Consider the following 15,784-nt stretch of genomic DNA (forward strand, 5'->3'; position numbering starts at 1 on the left):
TCTCAACCTAGTATGATATATATGAATACAGGGTAGGAAATGGGACAGGAATATACTAATTATAAGGTAAGTTGTCATTGTCTAATAACGTTGTTTTTGTTTTTACTCTCAAAATAAGTAAACTTGTAATTTATACAATTTTAGGTTGAATTGAAATCTATTCTTCTTATCTTGATTAAAAAATAAGTGATATTCTACTTCATACAACTTAGGGTTAAGATAAATGTTTATTATTTATTGTTTTTTTCTCTTGGTAAATTAGTTATATAATCATCATCGTACTCAATAAATTCTACTAATAGCAAAGTTATGATAGGGTCTGATGAGGGTAAGATGTAGACAGAATTACCTCCATCCCGTAGAAATAGGGAGGCTGCTTCCAGTGAAACCCATGGCTCGATAGTAGTTTTGTGTCAAGCCTTGGACATAAGATACATAACACTCAACCATCGGGACACCAGCCGATTGATGCATATACCCTTGTCTTTCGGCTATCAACGCCACCACATGATGCTTAATTAACCTTCCGCCACTTTTAACGTTATTTTCACGAGATTAGTAAAATAACGTTAAAATTAGTGTAATTTCACTTTTGCCCACCCGAGGGTTTACACGTATATACATTATATACGCGCACCGCAAACATGGCGTAAATTAGTATGTGTATAAATATATATATATCATATCCTATAAGTGTATGAAATAAAACGCAACAAAACTAATATTGATGATACTTTGGTATGTAATACTGCGATAGAAAACAAGGAAATAATGTGGATCAAGAACCAAAGTTTGTTGAAGAATATAAGCATACGAATGATTGTAGAAAATGAAAAGATGCACATGACAAAGCTTGAATTCTCTCGCAAGTAGGAAAGCTTTTGGACTAGTGTTTCAAGAGGTCGATGTCCAAATTTATGGGAAGGTTTATATTTGTAACACTTTAAAATAATATATTTTGGCACCAGTGTCGATATTTAAAAACATTGGAGTCAAATTTCACAGGACCTTAAAATTTCATAGAGTCGATCAGGATTTTATCAAATATATAATGTTATATTTTTTTTCAAGGGTTGCAAGTGACCTCATACAAACCATGTGAGTACGCCCCATAAGTACTCCGAAACTAGCATTCGGCTCTGTCAATGACACTCAAAGCGACTCAGACTCCTTATTAATTGAATATTTCAGTTATTATTTTGACTGTCTACAACCAAATGAAATTTTTGCTCACGATCAAGATTTTAATTTCCGCCCCACTGGAAGTTGCCTGATGTAGTTTGCCGGCAATCCACCACCACACCTTTTGTTGCCCCGTTTTCATTGCAGAGCATTTCAATTCACATGAATAATGAACTTATTATAGTATACATGTTGGTGGCTATACCAAAAAAACTATGTTAATCATACTTAAATACTTCTCTCAGTTCTAATCCAATACTAACATTATCTCTACTAATTAAATCATAACTAGATAACTCTAAAGATTAAACTAAAATACAAATAATTAATCAAACTAAACTTGCTTCATTACCCTTTCAACTTTATTTTGACTCATTTCAAGATTTAGTTTCAATATTTTTTTTAAACGGACAACAAACAGGTAATTACCTAGTTATTCTGTACGGGATGACCCAATAGCAAAAGGTCACCGCTAGCTAGCCCAACCTAGTCGTATGAAGCTCTTAAATGCCTCCAAGTTATCTTTAATTCCGGGAAAAACCCACCCGCCCGAGGGCATACTGATGGTAAATCCCAGACGCCCTCTAGATTAAAACAGTAAATTACAAAGATCACTGTCTTCCTTTATTTAACCACCATGGCCTCCCTAAAGTATTGTCGGTATGCATCAAACCTTGCTTGAAAACTGTATTTTTTTTTCTTTCAATATTTGTTACTAACTTTTGAACTCGTGTATTACACGGGATTTGTCAAATAATAAAAATAAATATGGTCTATTATTTGAAAGAAATGAATAAAATTAAAGGTAAAAAGAAAATAAAATATATAGTAAAAATAATAAGAAATCTACAATCTTAAATTTACAAATTAGAAAAAATATTTTTATATACAACATTTGTCAAAATTGTTTTGACATATTAATCTATTACCCATGGATAATTATGATAAATGAGACGAGATTTAGAGAATTAGAAGAAAAATTATAACTCATTTGTTAAAATTGTTTTAACCCATGACCTATTAATATGTAGGATAAATAAGATGATGAATTAGAGAATTATAAAGAAAATTATAACCCATTTGTCAAAATTATTTTGACCCATAACCTATGGAGAGATAGGATGAATGAGATGAAAGATTACAAAGAAAATTATAACCCATTTGTCAAAATTGTTTTGCCCCATATCCTATAGATATCTAGAATGAATGAGAAAGAGATTAAATCAAAATTGAATATTAGATTGCCACGTCTTCTTCATTGTTTTCTTTTATTAGTATTGTTAGAGTTATCATTTTAATTTTATTATTATTTAACGTCACCTTAAACGGTTTCCCGCCGGAGACAAGCCGACCGTCTCCGTCACTGTCACGTGCGAATTTGATAAAGCTTTCAATCACATGCCATTTCTCCATAAAATAATATCAGCTTCGATCACTGTTGACTACAAGCATTAGCACTTTGACTTTATTCCGGTACGTTTTCAAGTGATTTTGATCCTATCTTCTTCCCAAATTGATTCTTAATTTTGTCATATGCTTAATTAATTGCGAGTTTTAAATATTATGTTGTTTGTTAAATGATCTGCAAAGCTGATCCGGTTTTTTTAGCTCATTGATCGGATCTACAACAATTCCAAGTTGCATTAATGTGTTATTCATAAAAAGCCCTAAATTCTGTAGTCAACCCGATCTGCTTTTAGTAGCTTTATGAAAGTTTAATGAGCCTATGGATTATTAATATTATAATATATATCTTATCTGTTAAATCCCTAAAAAAGTAAATTCTGTTAAACAGTTAAATAATTGTTCAGTGTTGTAGAATTCGCTAGGCGCTGGTCAGGCGGTAAGGTAAGGACTAGCGATTTATCGGATTGGAAATTATATGTAATTTTTCAAATACACATGTACACCAAATTTTATAAAATTTTCAATTTTGACCGATTTTGAACAAATAGCGATTAATTGACAACTAGTCGGTGGGTTACCAGCTATTGATTAATCGGGATTTAATCGGATTGGAAAATTTATATGTAATTTTTCAAATATACATATGTATACCAAATTTTATATATAAAATTTTTAATTTTGGCCGATTTTGAACAAATAGCGATTAATTGACGACTAGTCGATGGGTTACCGACTAGCGATAACTCGGACTGGAATTTATATGTAATTTTTCAAATATGCATATGTATACTAAATTTTATATATAAAATTTTCAATTTTGACCGATTTTGAACAAATAGCGATTAATCTGCGACTAACCGATGGGGTGCCAACTAGCGATTAATTGGCGCCTAGGCGGGATTTTTATAGGTTAGCTGATTATTGTTTTTTTCCTTTTAGTAATGAGTTTAAAGATATCCGTGGTGGTGGGCAGTTTTCTTGGATGGGCGTATATGCGGATCAAACCACCGTCACCTAGAATATGTGGATCACCGGGCGGCCCACCTATAACTTCACCGCGTGTCCAGCTTAATGATGGAAGACATTTATCCTACAGAGAGTGGGGTGTCTCTAAAGATGAGGCGAAATATAAGGTTATTGTTGTTCATGGCTTTGATACCTGTAAGGACTTGAAACTACCTCTTTCCCAGGTATCACAAACTATATTATTTAATATTAATATTAATATTTTTCATACATTGTTTATACTTTTGTGAGATTGTGTTGACTGTTTGAAATGTCGAAAATGCCCTTTGATGATGGCAGGAACTTATTGAGGAGCTGCAGATTTACTTTCTCTCATTTGACAGAGCGGGTTATGGAGAGAGCGATCCACACCCAAAACGCACGGTTAAAAGTGAAGCGTTCGATATTCAAGAATTAGTCGATAAATTGCAAATTGGTCCCAAATTCTATGTAATTGGATTATCCATGGGTGCATATGCTGTTTGGAGTTGCCTTTATTACATACCACACAGGCATGATATGAAAATAATTTCTAACTGCATATTTTCTCCTGTTTTTTGTTATTTTTATTTTTTATCGTGTCAACAATATTATGTTGTTAATTTCTTCTAAAATGTGATTGAAGGTTCTCGGGGGCTTCACTTGTGGTTCCGTTTGTGTATTACTGGTGGCCATGTTTGCCTGCTGACATGGCTGAAGAATGCTTTAAGCTACTGCTTTCTCAAGACAGGTGGTCGTTTCGTGTGGCACATTATGCCCCGTGGTTGTTTCACTGGTGGATGAATCAAAAACTGTTTCCGTCGTTAAGTATGATGGCAGGAAAATTGGATATATTTTCCCAATCAGATTTGGAGTACTTGAAGAGTCTGCCACCAAATTCAGATGATAATCCGGTAAATAATAATCACTATTTGATTATTTTTACAAATTAAGAGCATCATAGTTAATTATAACAAATTTAGAACATATAATGCGGGACGTTTTAGGCACAAATATCTATCATTTTAAGGTGTGTTTAGATCCGTTCACTCCATTGTATTAGAAATTATTTCTTCATGAATATTCTTGCAGTATTCATATCAAAGTCATTTTGACTTTTAAAGTTAACTCCTATCTTTTTTATATCAAACAGTTGACTAATCAATTCTAAATTCTCTCTTATGACGATATACATTTGTAAGGCCCCGTTACCGGTAGCCCTACTTTCGTGTTGGATTTACTCATAAACGCAGTTCTAAATATCAGAGTTAATTAAAACATTCGCGGAATATAAAAGCTTTCATAAAACATTTCATAACAAAACACGTCTTGTCTTAAAACATCATTTTGTCTTTCAAAATAAACGAAACATTAAACTTAAACGTCTTGAGTCTTCCGATGCCAGCCTCTTATTCAGTGCCACGTGTCTCCTCAAGCGAGCTGCCTCATCCTACTCACCTGCGTGCATACTAAAAGTCAGCTACGCTGAGTGAGTTTTAGTTAATCATACGCTATACAATACACATAAACTTATATTCTTTCATTCATACTTTCATACTTTCATACTTTCTTTTGTATTAACTTACTTTCATATCTTACGTTATAAAGAGCATTACGCCCTACATTCCTCGAGTATTATTAGGGCTCGGTACCCTCCTTCCTCGAGTATTATTAGGGCTCGGTACCCTCCTTCCTCGAGTATTATTAGGGCTCGGTACCCTCGTTCCTCGAGTATTATTAGGGCTCGGTACCCTCGTTCCTCGAATATTAGTAGGGTTCGGTTCCCTAGTTCTCGAATATTAGTAGGGTTCGATTCCCTCTTCGTTACCATATAACCATACATCATACCTCGAGTATTATTAGGGCCCGGTACCCTCTTCGTAACCATACAACCATCATTTCCTTCTTTTATTAACTTTATCACATTCATACACATAAGCATACATATCATACTTACCTTATACTTAGCGTTACAACCTGACAGTACGTGCAATATCCGAAGATCGTTCACGTACCGTCAAGCCATCATTCATACATATCACATTATTCACATAAGGCATACACTTATCTCTTAGGATAAGCGTATTAACAAACATATCGAGTATGCACACAGCCCCGAAAACATAACACATAAATGGGGCTAGAAACTCACTTGAACACGGTTACGCTCTCCGTTAATAGTTATTCCCTTCTTGAGCTGTGCATGGCTAACTGTATAATATTTACACGTATCAATTAACTACTACTACTCATGTTGTATTTCTATCTTTATATGACCCACAACGAACGGGGGTCCGGGGGCAGCGCCCCTGGCAGCAGGGTCTAGGGGCGGCAGCCCCTAGCAGGGTCCAAGGGGCAGAGCCCCTGGCTGGGGTCGAGCTGCCAGGTCAGCTTGGAAAAATTTTATTTCCATTAACTGTCTTAACACATTTTTCATTAGGTTTTTAATTTATTTTGTAAGCGAACTTAACTTTAGGCGAAGTTAAACCTTAAGCGAACTTAGCTTTAGGCGAAGTTATCAGTTAGGCGAACTTGGCCGTAGGCGAAGTTATCAATTAGGCGAACTTGGCCTTAGGCGAAGTTACCAGTTAGGCGAACTTGGCCGTAGGTGAAGTTATCAATTAGGCGAACTTGGCCTTAGGCGAAGTTACCAGTTAGGCGAACTTGGCCGTAGGCGAAGTTAAGCTTTGAAGGCGAAGTTAAGCTTTTGCAGGCGAAGTTGCCCAGTTCGCAGGCGAAGTTGCCCAGTTCAGCTACGGGTTGGTTTTTATCAAGCATTTTGGCGATTTTAATACCCTTGTTATGGTTCGACATCACCCACTAACGTTCCCTAACCATTTCCGGTCGTATATATATCCCGTATATACTATAAAGCTTGGATCTTTAAGCTTAAGGACATTCAAAAGGCTAAACGTTCAATAAAACGTAAACTTTAAAGGTCAAGAACATACCTTTAGCGCTCGTTCGATCTTGGTTAGCTTGTTTATGCACTCTAGATCTCGTGTAATAAGATCTAATACCAACTAACGTTTACTCTCTCTCGGGTCTTGCTCGTTTATGGTGTGTGTGTGTGTTTGGAGTGTGTTAGAGAATAAGATGGAAATGAAATGAGGGTTTAGGGTTTTAACTTGGTTTAGGGGATATTTATATCCCTTAAAGCCCATGGACCTAAGGCCCATTCTCACTTAACCCGTCTCAATCAATCTAAGTCCATGATCCGTTCTTTACTCGATATTGATTAATTAATAACGCGAAATCACTAAACGTAACTTTCTTTATTCAACATTATAAATTTTAGGATGTTACAACATTAGGACAAGACACGTCAGCAAGGAGTTTATGAATCTCTGTATCGTGACATAATGGCTGGTTATGGAAAATGGGAGTTTGACCCGTTGGATATAAGTAATCCTTGGCCGGACAACAATGGTGCTGCTCATATTTGGCAGGGCTATGAAGATAAAGTCATACCGTATAAAATAAATCGGTTTCTTTCTGAAAAGCTTCCTTTTGTTCGGTATCATGAGGTTCCAGGCAAAGGGCATTTCTTAGCTTTTGATGGCGGTTTATGTGAAGAAATCTTTAGGACACTTTTGGTTGGATGAACCGGTACATATTGGTAAGATTATGCGCACTGTCATAGGATGCTTTGATACTGAGTTTCATTATATGGTGATAATAATATTGTTCTCTGAAGCAAGCAGATTTTATTGTTGTATATGCAGCTAAGTGCTAGGGTTATTTTCTTGTATACTAAAACTATTTAAATTGGAGATGTTTGTTCAGCTATAATAAAGTAATGAACTGTTATTGAACATCAACCAAAAATGTTAAAACAGATGATCACGCTGCATTTTACGTTTAGTCTTTTTCTCGGTCGCATAGTGATGATACCAAAGGGGGGTCAAACCGCACTTTATTCGTCGGATGTCCTCTGTCCCAAAACAGGAATGTCTTCGTATCGCTTCTGCATAACAAGGCGATATGTTAGAATTTGGTATAAAAAATGTTCTGAATTTGACACGTACTGTAATTGTGTAACTACAGTTACTATCTTTAAATGTACCGACTTTAAAACCTCTTTCCGTTTATGTAATGGTAGACCCGAAACTAGGAAACTGGTTAACTTAAACCTGAATGTTCTAAACCGGACATCTATTTTACTTTTGCATTATCAAAATCCAATAATCAATTGAGAAAATATATATATATATATATTACACAAAATAGTGAAAGTATTACCTTCTAAAAAACTTTAAAAGCAAAAAGATATATAAAGAAACAAATGAAATATTATTCTTTGTTAAGATCACCATGTTCAATAAAGTGGTAAAGTTTAGGATATTAAAACCTATTTTTTTTTAACGGTCAACAAAATAGATTTTATTAAAATAAAACAACCGACCAGGCTAGCAAGAAACTAGACCACGAGACCAATATATTAAATCTTAGTTTTAACATGTGAAGTAACATAATAATGTGAAACAGCACATCAATCTAGAGTTTAAAACATTACCCCAACATTATTTTTCTCCCATAGTTTATGAACTCCATAATCAACGGCCTGAAACACATTAGCACAAATCCATTGGTCATAACATGCAAATTTATTTCATATATACAAATACATCTGTCAATAACATATGTATGTATTCACTTATGCGTATAAATAATATATAAGGAGCGAATCCTACCCGTTCACCAACAAGAGCACCGACAATGACGAAAGTGGCGTAGACAGAAGTACGTCGCATAAAGACTTTGTATAATCCTTCAAGCAGTCCTCCGCTTCTTCGAGATGATGCATTCATGGTGATGATGTTATTCTACCTCTCTTGTTTGGTTTTGCTATCAAAAAAGGTGATGGTTAAATGGGAATAATTTGGTTTTTGGTAAATTATTGTTTTGATATGAATAACCGGCTGTAAATTCCAACTTTTATTGCCTTGTTTATAGTTACCAGGTGACTGACTTTGTCCCCCACCGTTCATTTATAATTTGAGAAAACTTGTGTGGTGATTTTGTACATAAATGTTTAGACTAAAACATGAGGTTAATTTTTGAGATGACATAACCTTACCACGAAATTTATTGGTCCGGTTTAATGTAAACGGGTTTGATTCCGTGTCGATCGAACCGGCAGACATGTTTTATGGGTTGACCTGTTTATTTCATCAATTTTTTGAATATATTTTGTATTACAACTTAAATTAAGTTTTATGAACGTTATCTGAAGGGACGAACACCGGACACATCACACTAATATAAAACAATTTTACATGCAGCTGTAAAAAAGTAACTTTATATGCAACTTTTTTAATCAAAAATCGTGTCACATAGTGTCACATCATGTATTTTAGAAGTTCTTATAAATCTAGTCTAGTTTTTGATTATTATTTATTAAGTTTAATCCTCCTGACTATTATTTGCATGTTTAACGTTTAATTAACAAAAAGATTATAAATATTGTATAAATCTTATATTATTTTTAAACGGTGTATTGGTTTTTATTAATTCTAACTATCATTTTTTGGTCGATGTCGGTCCCAACTAACGAATTGGCTGATAACGATCTTACCATTTATCATATTTGTTCCAACGGTTCGCGACTAACAGAAAATTCTAACGTCGTTAGTTGTAGGTCACCAGGAAAACTTTTTTGGCCGAACAACTCAACATTTTCGTCCGAAACGTCTTTGTAAACTTGGATCGAACCTTTAGGAACCATTTTCTAGTAAAAGCCCTAATTATTGAGGTTGTCGGAACACCATAACCATCGTCGGATTCAGTTGGTGGTGCACTGGTGCTCAAGTGGTGGTGAGTTTGTTGGTAGTAGTGGCGGTGTTAAAGTGATGTTCAGGTTAAGTTTCTCTGGCAAAAAAATGTGACTTTTCCAGCCAGAAGCGTTTTTCCGGCAATCGGCAAATAACGAGGGCGTTAGGATTCTATTATTCACAGACCGTTGGGAACAAATACGTTAAAATATGGGACCATCATCAATCAACTCGTTAGTTGGGACCGACAATAACTTGAGAATGATAGTTGAGATTATGGGATTATTAAAAACCAATATACCTTTTAAAAATATTGTATCCTCAAGTCAGTTTGGTCCATTGTTTTTAATATGGCCCAGTAACTTATCATGACAATTGGCTACTTAAAAGCTCAACAATACAAGGCCCATTCATTTATTTCAGGATTAGGGTTTCAATCTCATATATTATAAGCTACTCGCCTCTGTCTTCTCGCCACTTTGAAACCCTATCGGAGGTACCATTTTATTCATTTCTCACAAGTTTAATAGCAGATGATTACGATTATCATGTGATTAGATGCTTATTGTTAATTAAGAAGCTTGCTTTTGTCAATTATATGAATTTAGATACCATTTGTTGATGCTTAGCCCTCTCTTTGATGCTGAAATCATTATTGTTTTAATTTATTTTTTATTTTTCGTATTTGATGTTTGCAGAAGTTAAATTAGCAGGAAGAGAAGCTTCCGAGAATGAGGTCTGTTATGTTGATTGATTATAATAGTAATAATATTTGTTACTGAATATTGATTGTTGTGGAAATGTTGTTTTAGAATGGTAATTAGTATACTAAATTTAATGTTTTTATTTTAATTATTTATTATGCAGTAAGCTTCAGAGTGAGGCCCTCAGAGAGGCAATTACTCAGATCACTACTGATGCCAAGGAGAAGAAGCGAAATTTCACTGAAACAATTGAGCTTCAAATTGGTTTGAAGAATTACGACCCGCAAAAGGACAAGCGTTTCAGTGGAACCGTGAAGTTGCCGCACATTCCTCGCCCCAAGTTGAAGGTTTGCATGCTTGGAGATGCCCAACATGTTGAAGAGGTGATTTAACCTTTATTTTTTATTAATTCACTTAACGGTGGAAACACATGGTATATTGAGTTAAAATTAAGGTTTATAAGTAAATGCACAATTTGAACATGATCAATATAGTCTTATTGGGTTGCTTATAATAGATTGCATCATGCAGCAGTGTTTGGTCCATAGTTGTTAATAGCAATCATAGCTAGTGATCAGTGTAGCATAGGGCTGTATAAAAACAGTGTATTTGGATATAATATAGCTATAAAATAGCAGGATTTTAAGTCTTTTATTAATAATAAAAACACTGTATCTGGATAAAATATACATATAAAATTTGAAGTCTTATTGGGATGTTTGCTATTTGCTTTTAACAACTATGGTTTGGTCAATTTGTTTATTCAAGCAATGTAATAATTTTCAAGCAAACTTACAGGCCCAAAAGATTGGACTTGAGTATATGGATGTTGAGGGTCTGAAGAAGCTGAACAAGAACAAGAAGTTAGTGAAGAAACTTGCTAAAAAGCACCAAGCTTTCTTGGCTTCTGAGTCTGTCATCAAGCAGATTCCTCGTTTGTTGGGCCCTGGTCTAAACAAAGCTGGTAAATTAATTTTTTCTGTCTTCTTAAACCAACACATTGTGTTCACATTATATCAATCTTTTTAAGATTTTGTAGGCCAAAATGTTCAATTAGAACTGTTTAACTAAGTTTAAATTAGTCCCTGCACACTTCATTTTCTTTGCAACATATTTAAGTTTATATATTATAGTTTTTATTTTTAAATTGCCGGTGGCTTTGGTGATGCCATCAACTGCCATGAGCACTCAATTTCATCTGCAGAAAGAGTTTATGGAAAATGTAATTTTTTTATAAAAAAGCAGTGATAATGTGATTGTTTTTTTACAAAAATTGGTAATCTGGTTGCAAAAGTAAAGAAAATATATAAAGCTTGTGTCCATTTTATACAATTTGCTCTTATTCTTTGAATAGTCACCATGATTCTTGTTATGATTAAAATGTAGGTAAGTTCCCGACTCTTGTTACCCACCAGGAATCTCTTGAGGCAAAGGTCAACGAGACCAAGGCAACAGTCAAGTTCCAACTCAAGAAGGTGCTCTGCATGGGTGTTGCTGTTGGAAACTGCAGCATGGAAGAGAAGCAAATTTTCCAAAACGTTCAAATGAGTGTCAACTTCCTAGTTTCGTTGCTAAAGAAGAATTGGCAAAATGTGAGTTGTTTATTTGATTGCAATGACAGATTTTTTGAGAAAATTATTATATATTTTATATCTATTTATTTTTTTAATGAATTCAGGTGCGGTGCTTATACTTGAAGACCACAATGGGGAAGCCAGTCCGCATCTTTTAAGGATGAGTTTATTTGTTATGTTTTCATTTGGTTTTTGTTTGGCTTGTTACATGTTTTGTTTCTGTAGCACTATAAAATCAATCTTACTTTTGAGAATTGTTTGATAAAAGTCATTTATGGATTTCATTTTTTGTTCTGTTGCTCAATACTGGTAGGCAATTTTAGTTTCGAACAAAGATTGGTGTAGATTAAAATGGAAGTGGGTCCATGGCTTTCTAAAAGGTTCACATATCAGAATACTTGGTTTATTTTGTGAAGGGGAATATTTCCAATCGGATAGAACGTGAAAGTGTGAAACCATAAAGTGTATACTTCATTGATGTGCATGAGTATGAGTTCCTGCTCAGGCGATGATGGTCAACACATGCAAGTTCTTTGTATGAGTTGCTGATGGATTGATTAGACATTTATATGTCATGGGCTTGTTTTGTGATAAGCGCCTATACTCCTATAGTAACTTTCACTTTTTATTAAAACTGTAATCTGGATACATTCTGATTTGGGTTGCCCGGCATTCGAATTTCATTTGCTCAATCATTAGCCTATGAAAATATTTCTATAACACAATTCATAAACCTGCTTTGTTCATCCTAAATGGAACCAGAATCCACTTGTGAGTGCAGTTGTACAAGACAAATCATTTCTGGAACTTTTCTTTAGTTTGGTAATGCTAAGAAGTAATCATGTTTCTGTTTAGTACGAATTATGCGGATTTTTGTCTGTTTTCCTATATGAAACAACGGAAGATGATGTTTCCGCCGGCTATACTCACAAACGAAACAAATAACCCAAGAAATGATCATAGTGTATCTCCATACGAGTTCTTCCCATTACTAAAAATGGACTTCAAAGAAGAGCATCTTTCAAGAACCGGTGGTTCAATACAGCTTCAGCAATTGGCCTACTCCTGAAGTCGGGATTTAACATCGTCTGCATTTAATCAAAAGCAATATAAATAACAGTACCATTATCCTAATGTTACAAATTAACACACCCAATTCCATAGGAGAAAAGAAATAATACTAATGGAATTAAACCTGCAATAACTCCCAGCCAGCACCGTCACCCATATCCAGAAACTTAACCGCCTCTACAAACCCATCATCAGCCAAGCAATACCTAATAAAAACATAGGTAGCATGTGTATTATTTGTGGTTTGAATATACTATCTAAAGAAATTAATTAGAGTTCTTACTCTCTAGTAGCTGTAAGATCAAGTTTAAAAGTGCTCTCTAGCAGCCTCTGCAAGTTCAAAACCATAAATATAAGCACATAAATAAAGGATAAAGTGGGGCTTAAATATAGTTATTTGAAACTTTTAAATAACTTGGGGCTTAAATATAGTTATTTGAAACTTGCTTGCAATGAAAGGCTATCCACAATGCCTGCTTCACAAAAAGGAATAAAAGCCAAGTATGCAAAAAGAAGACCAGCTCCATAACTATAAAAAAATAAGAATAACCAAATATGAGTAAACAATATTAATGATATATATTTCTAGAACATTAACAAGGATTAAAGTAGACATTTTACATATCATCTGCTATTCCAAAAGCTCGTTTTTCCATAGGAGTAAATGCCCCGGATGATCTTGCTCGCCTCCAAAGACCTTCAGACAATCCATATGAATTTTCCTCTAAACTTGAAAATTAGAACAAAAGGTTATTAAATATGATCAAACATTGTTTTTGAAAAAGGATACTTTCAATTATAAAGTTTTTTTTTCATTAAAAATAGTTGTGAAGACTTTCATATATGCTAAAGATGAAACGCCCGCACAGATAGGCATGCCTCTAGCTATTTTAAAGACGAATACGTTTTGCTTGGATGTGTGTTTTGAACATGATTATGTGATATCGGATAAACAGAATAACATAGCAACTGTAATGAGTAGAAGATATTGTTTAAAATCATTAGCACTATCACCATAAGCATACCGTATATCCACCGAGAAGGCAAGATCACGGAGCCTTGGAACGAGATAAGCAGCATCTTTTTCCACCATTGTACTGCAATGCCAGCACATAGCTTTTATTTACCTTTACAATAAAATATAATCACGCCTCCAAGAAAAGGAAAAAAGAAACAAACATACTTTAGAACAACTGAAGATGGGCCAAGGCTCTGATGTAATCTTTCATTGTCATGCATGTATGCCAAACCACATAAAACACCTTGCAGAAGTTTAATAATAAATGATCTTTTTCGCTTAATATTCAATTCTGCTTCAAAGGGATTCCAGGATTTCGGCTCTCCAAGTCCACGGTTTCTTGAAAGCTTCTCACTTGAAACTTTAGCATAGTCTGCTGCACTGTATTTGCCATCGTTGCGAAATGCAAGCCACTGTTTGTTATTTAGATCACATATATAGTAGTCACAATCTTCATAATATGAAAACATACGAGGATCTTAAATTAAATAAAAAAAAATTAATAACCTGCTCTCCTGTTTTAGTTTCAAAACCCCCTAATAGAATTTGGATATTTTGGCAGATTGATTGTGAACAACTCTGCAGAAAATGTCAAGGTTTTATACGAAGTGAACAAGATCTCATCACTCTGAATCAAGATATGTAGTAGAACCAATTCATTTGGTCAAATATAATGCTGTAAATGTACTTGAAGGAAAGCATGAGATTGCAGCTCATTTGATGCCATCATATCAGCCTCAAGACCACCCATCTGTTTCCCTGGATAAACCTGTATAATTAACAATCACATAATTAATCAGATGTAGGGCTGTAAGGCTGTTCAAAAAGCCCATGACTCACTCGAGGTCGGCTTGTTTGTAAACCAGCCGGCTCGACTCAGCTCAGTTTGTAATGAGCCGAGCCCAAGCCAAGATAGGCTGGCTCATTTGGCTAATTTAAATCAAAGCCCAATTTAGAAGTTATAAATTCTACGTCACACATACGTTACAATTTTTATTGGTTCATATATATAGGGGTGAGTTCATTGGGGAACTCAATCTTACACCATCCATCCATCTGATCTTATGGTGTACCTTTTGTTCTTTGATCATCTACATCTCACATGACTTGATCTCAACATTTCAGCTCGTTAAGCTAAATGAGCTGCTCTGGCTCAAATACCAAGACCAAATTAATCTCTACAGAATATGGTGAAGATTACCTTGAAGATGATTGGAGTGCCCTTCCGAGGACCCTAAGCTACTCTTCCTTCATAAAGCCTACATAAAAGCTGTAATCGCAAATATCAATATGAAGAAGAAAAATTAAAAGGAAAGCAAAATAAAGGTTTGGATGAAATACAAATTAAATTAACATGCTAATTGTGAGAATCAAATAGTGTAATTATATTTACAACATAGCGTAATTATAGTGTAGTGTAATTACACCGTGATTTAATTACATAATTACACTACTTGTAAATATAATTACTCTACTTGATTATCACAATTAGCACGAATTTAATTTGTACGTTAACTTTCCTAGCAAAATAATAACACTTATGATCAACTAAAATCTTAATGCCCCTAAAAAATGGGATGTATGGAAGACCTCTAACCGCGACGAACCATCAATGAAACTGACCTGATTTGCACATTGCCTTGTGTAACATCCTGAAACTTCAATCCTCCAATATCCTCTAACCGCGATGAGCCATCAATGTCAGACCCAGACTGAAGACCCGAATAACTACACAAACAAATTTCTCTCTCAAATTAATTTAATTAATAAAACCATTCGATTTGATTGGTTTACCTGGTGACGCTCATGAAACCATAGCTTCCGATCATCCTACCGACTTCGAATGACTCTGGATTCATTATGAGGCTGCCTCTGTATCGTCCATGTGTTACTTTATTTTCGTTTTGCTGGAACTTTAAGTTGAAGCTTCGGATGATAACTGCCGGAGAGTCTGCAATAAGGGAAGAAAGCTTGCAAGTAGTTATACATCTGGCAGCCATTTTTGTATCAGCTTTCGTTACCACGCGACAGTGATATCCGATAAGATATTTAGCGCCCTCACTTATACTT

At 34.7% G+C, this 15,784-nt stretch overlaps 3 protein-coding genes and 1 pseudogene across 4 annotated transcripts; 3 read left to right on the forward strand and 1 right to left on the reverse strand.

The window, feature by feature from the left end:
- The first annotated feature begins 3,530 nt into the window (after positions 1–3,530).
- On the forward strand, positions 3,531–4,282 carry LOC143588805 (uncharacterized). Its single transcript, XM_077069720.1, has 3 exons — positions 3,531–3,779; positions 3,895–4,074; positions 4,220–4,282. The coding sequence occupies exons 1-3, from the start codon at positions 3,531–3,533 to the stop codon at positions 4,280–4,282; spliced, it is 492 nt and encodes a 163-aa protein (XP_076925835.1).
- LOC143588793 (uncharacterized) lies at positions 4,211–7,282 on the forward strand. The gene is made up of 2 exons (XM_077069710.1): positions 4,211–4,487; positions 6,888–7,282. Exons 1-2 carry the CDS (start codon positions 4,284–4,286, stop codon positions 7,176–7,178), a joined length of 495 nt encoding a protein of 164 aa, XP_076925825.1. The 5' UTR covers positions 4,211–4,283; the 3' UTR covers positions 7,179–7,282.
- Positions 7,283–10,218: 2,936 nt separating this feature from the next.
- LOC143588794 (large ribosomal subunit protein uL1-like) lies at positions 10,219–11,822 on the forward strand. Its single transcript, XM_077069711.1, has 4 exons — positions 10,219–10,434; positions 10,850–11,015; positions 11,438–11,643; positions 11,730–11,822. The coding sequence occupies exons 1-4, from the start codon at positions 10,405–10,407 to the stop codon at positions 11,781–11,783; spliced, it is 456 nt and encodes a 151-aa protein (XP_076925826.1). The 5' UTR covers positions 10,219–10,404; the 3' UTR covers positions 11,784–11,822.
- A 785-nt stretch (positions 11,823–12,607) lies between these two features.
- LOC143588806 (uncharacterized) lies at positions 12,608–15,714 on the reverse strand (annotated as a pseudogene). The gene is made up of 12 exons (XR_013145168.1): positions 15,509–15,714; positions 15,338–15,442; positions 14,916–14,973; positions 14,403–14,483; positions 14,222–14,293; positions 13,880–14,127; positions 13,722–13,793; positions 13,318–13,434; positions 13,144–13,225; positions 12,980–13,026; positions 12,821–12,902; positions 12,608–12,713 (listed from the first exon to the last, which is right to left on the reverse strand). The product of XR_013145168.1 is annotated as an uncharacterized LOC143588806 (transcript).
- Positions 15,715–15,784: the final 70 nt, after the last annotated feature.

Source organism: Bidens hawaiensis, unplaced genomic scaffold (genome assembly GCF_021521415.1).
Source record: "Bidens hawaiensis isolate Kalapana, Puna unplaced genomic scaffold, B.hawaiensis_p1.1 tig00036769_1, whole genome shotgun sequence".
In the NCBI taxonomy this organism is placed as follows: Eukaryota; Viridiplantae; Streptophyta; class Magnoliopsida; order Asterales; family Asteraceae; genus Bidens; species Bidens hawaiensis.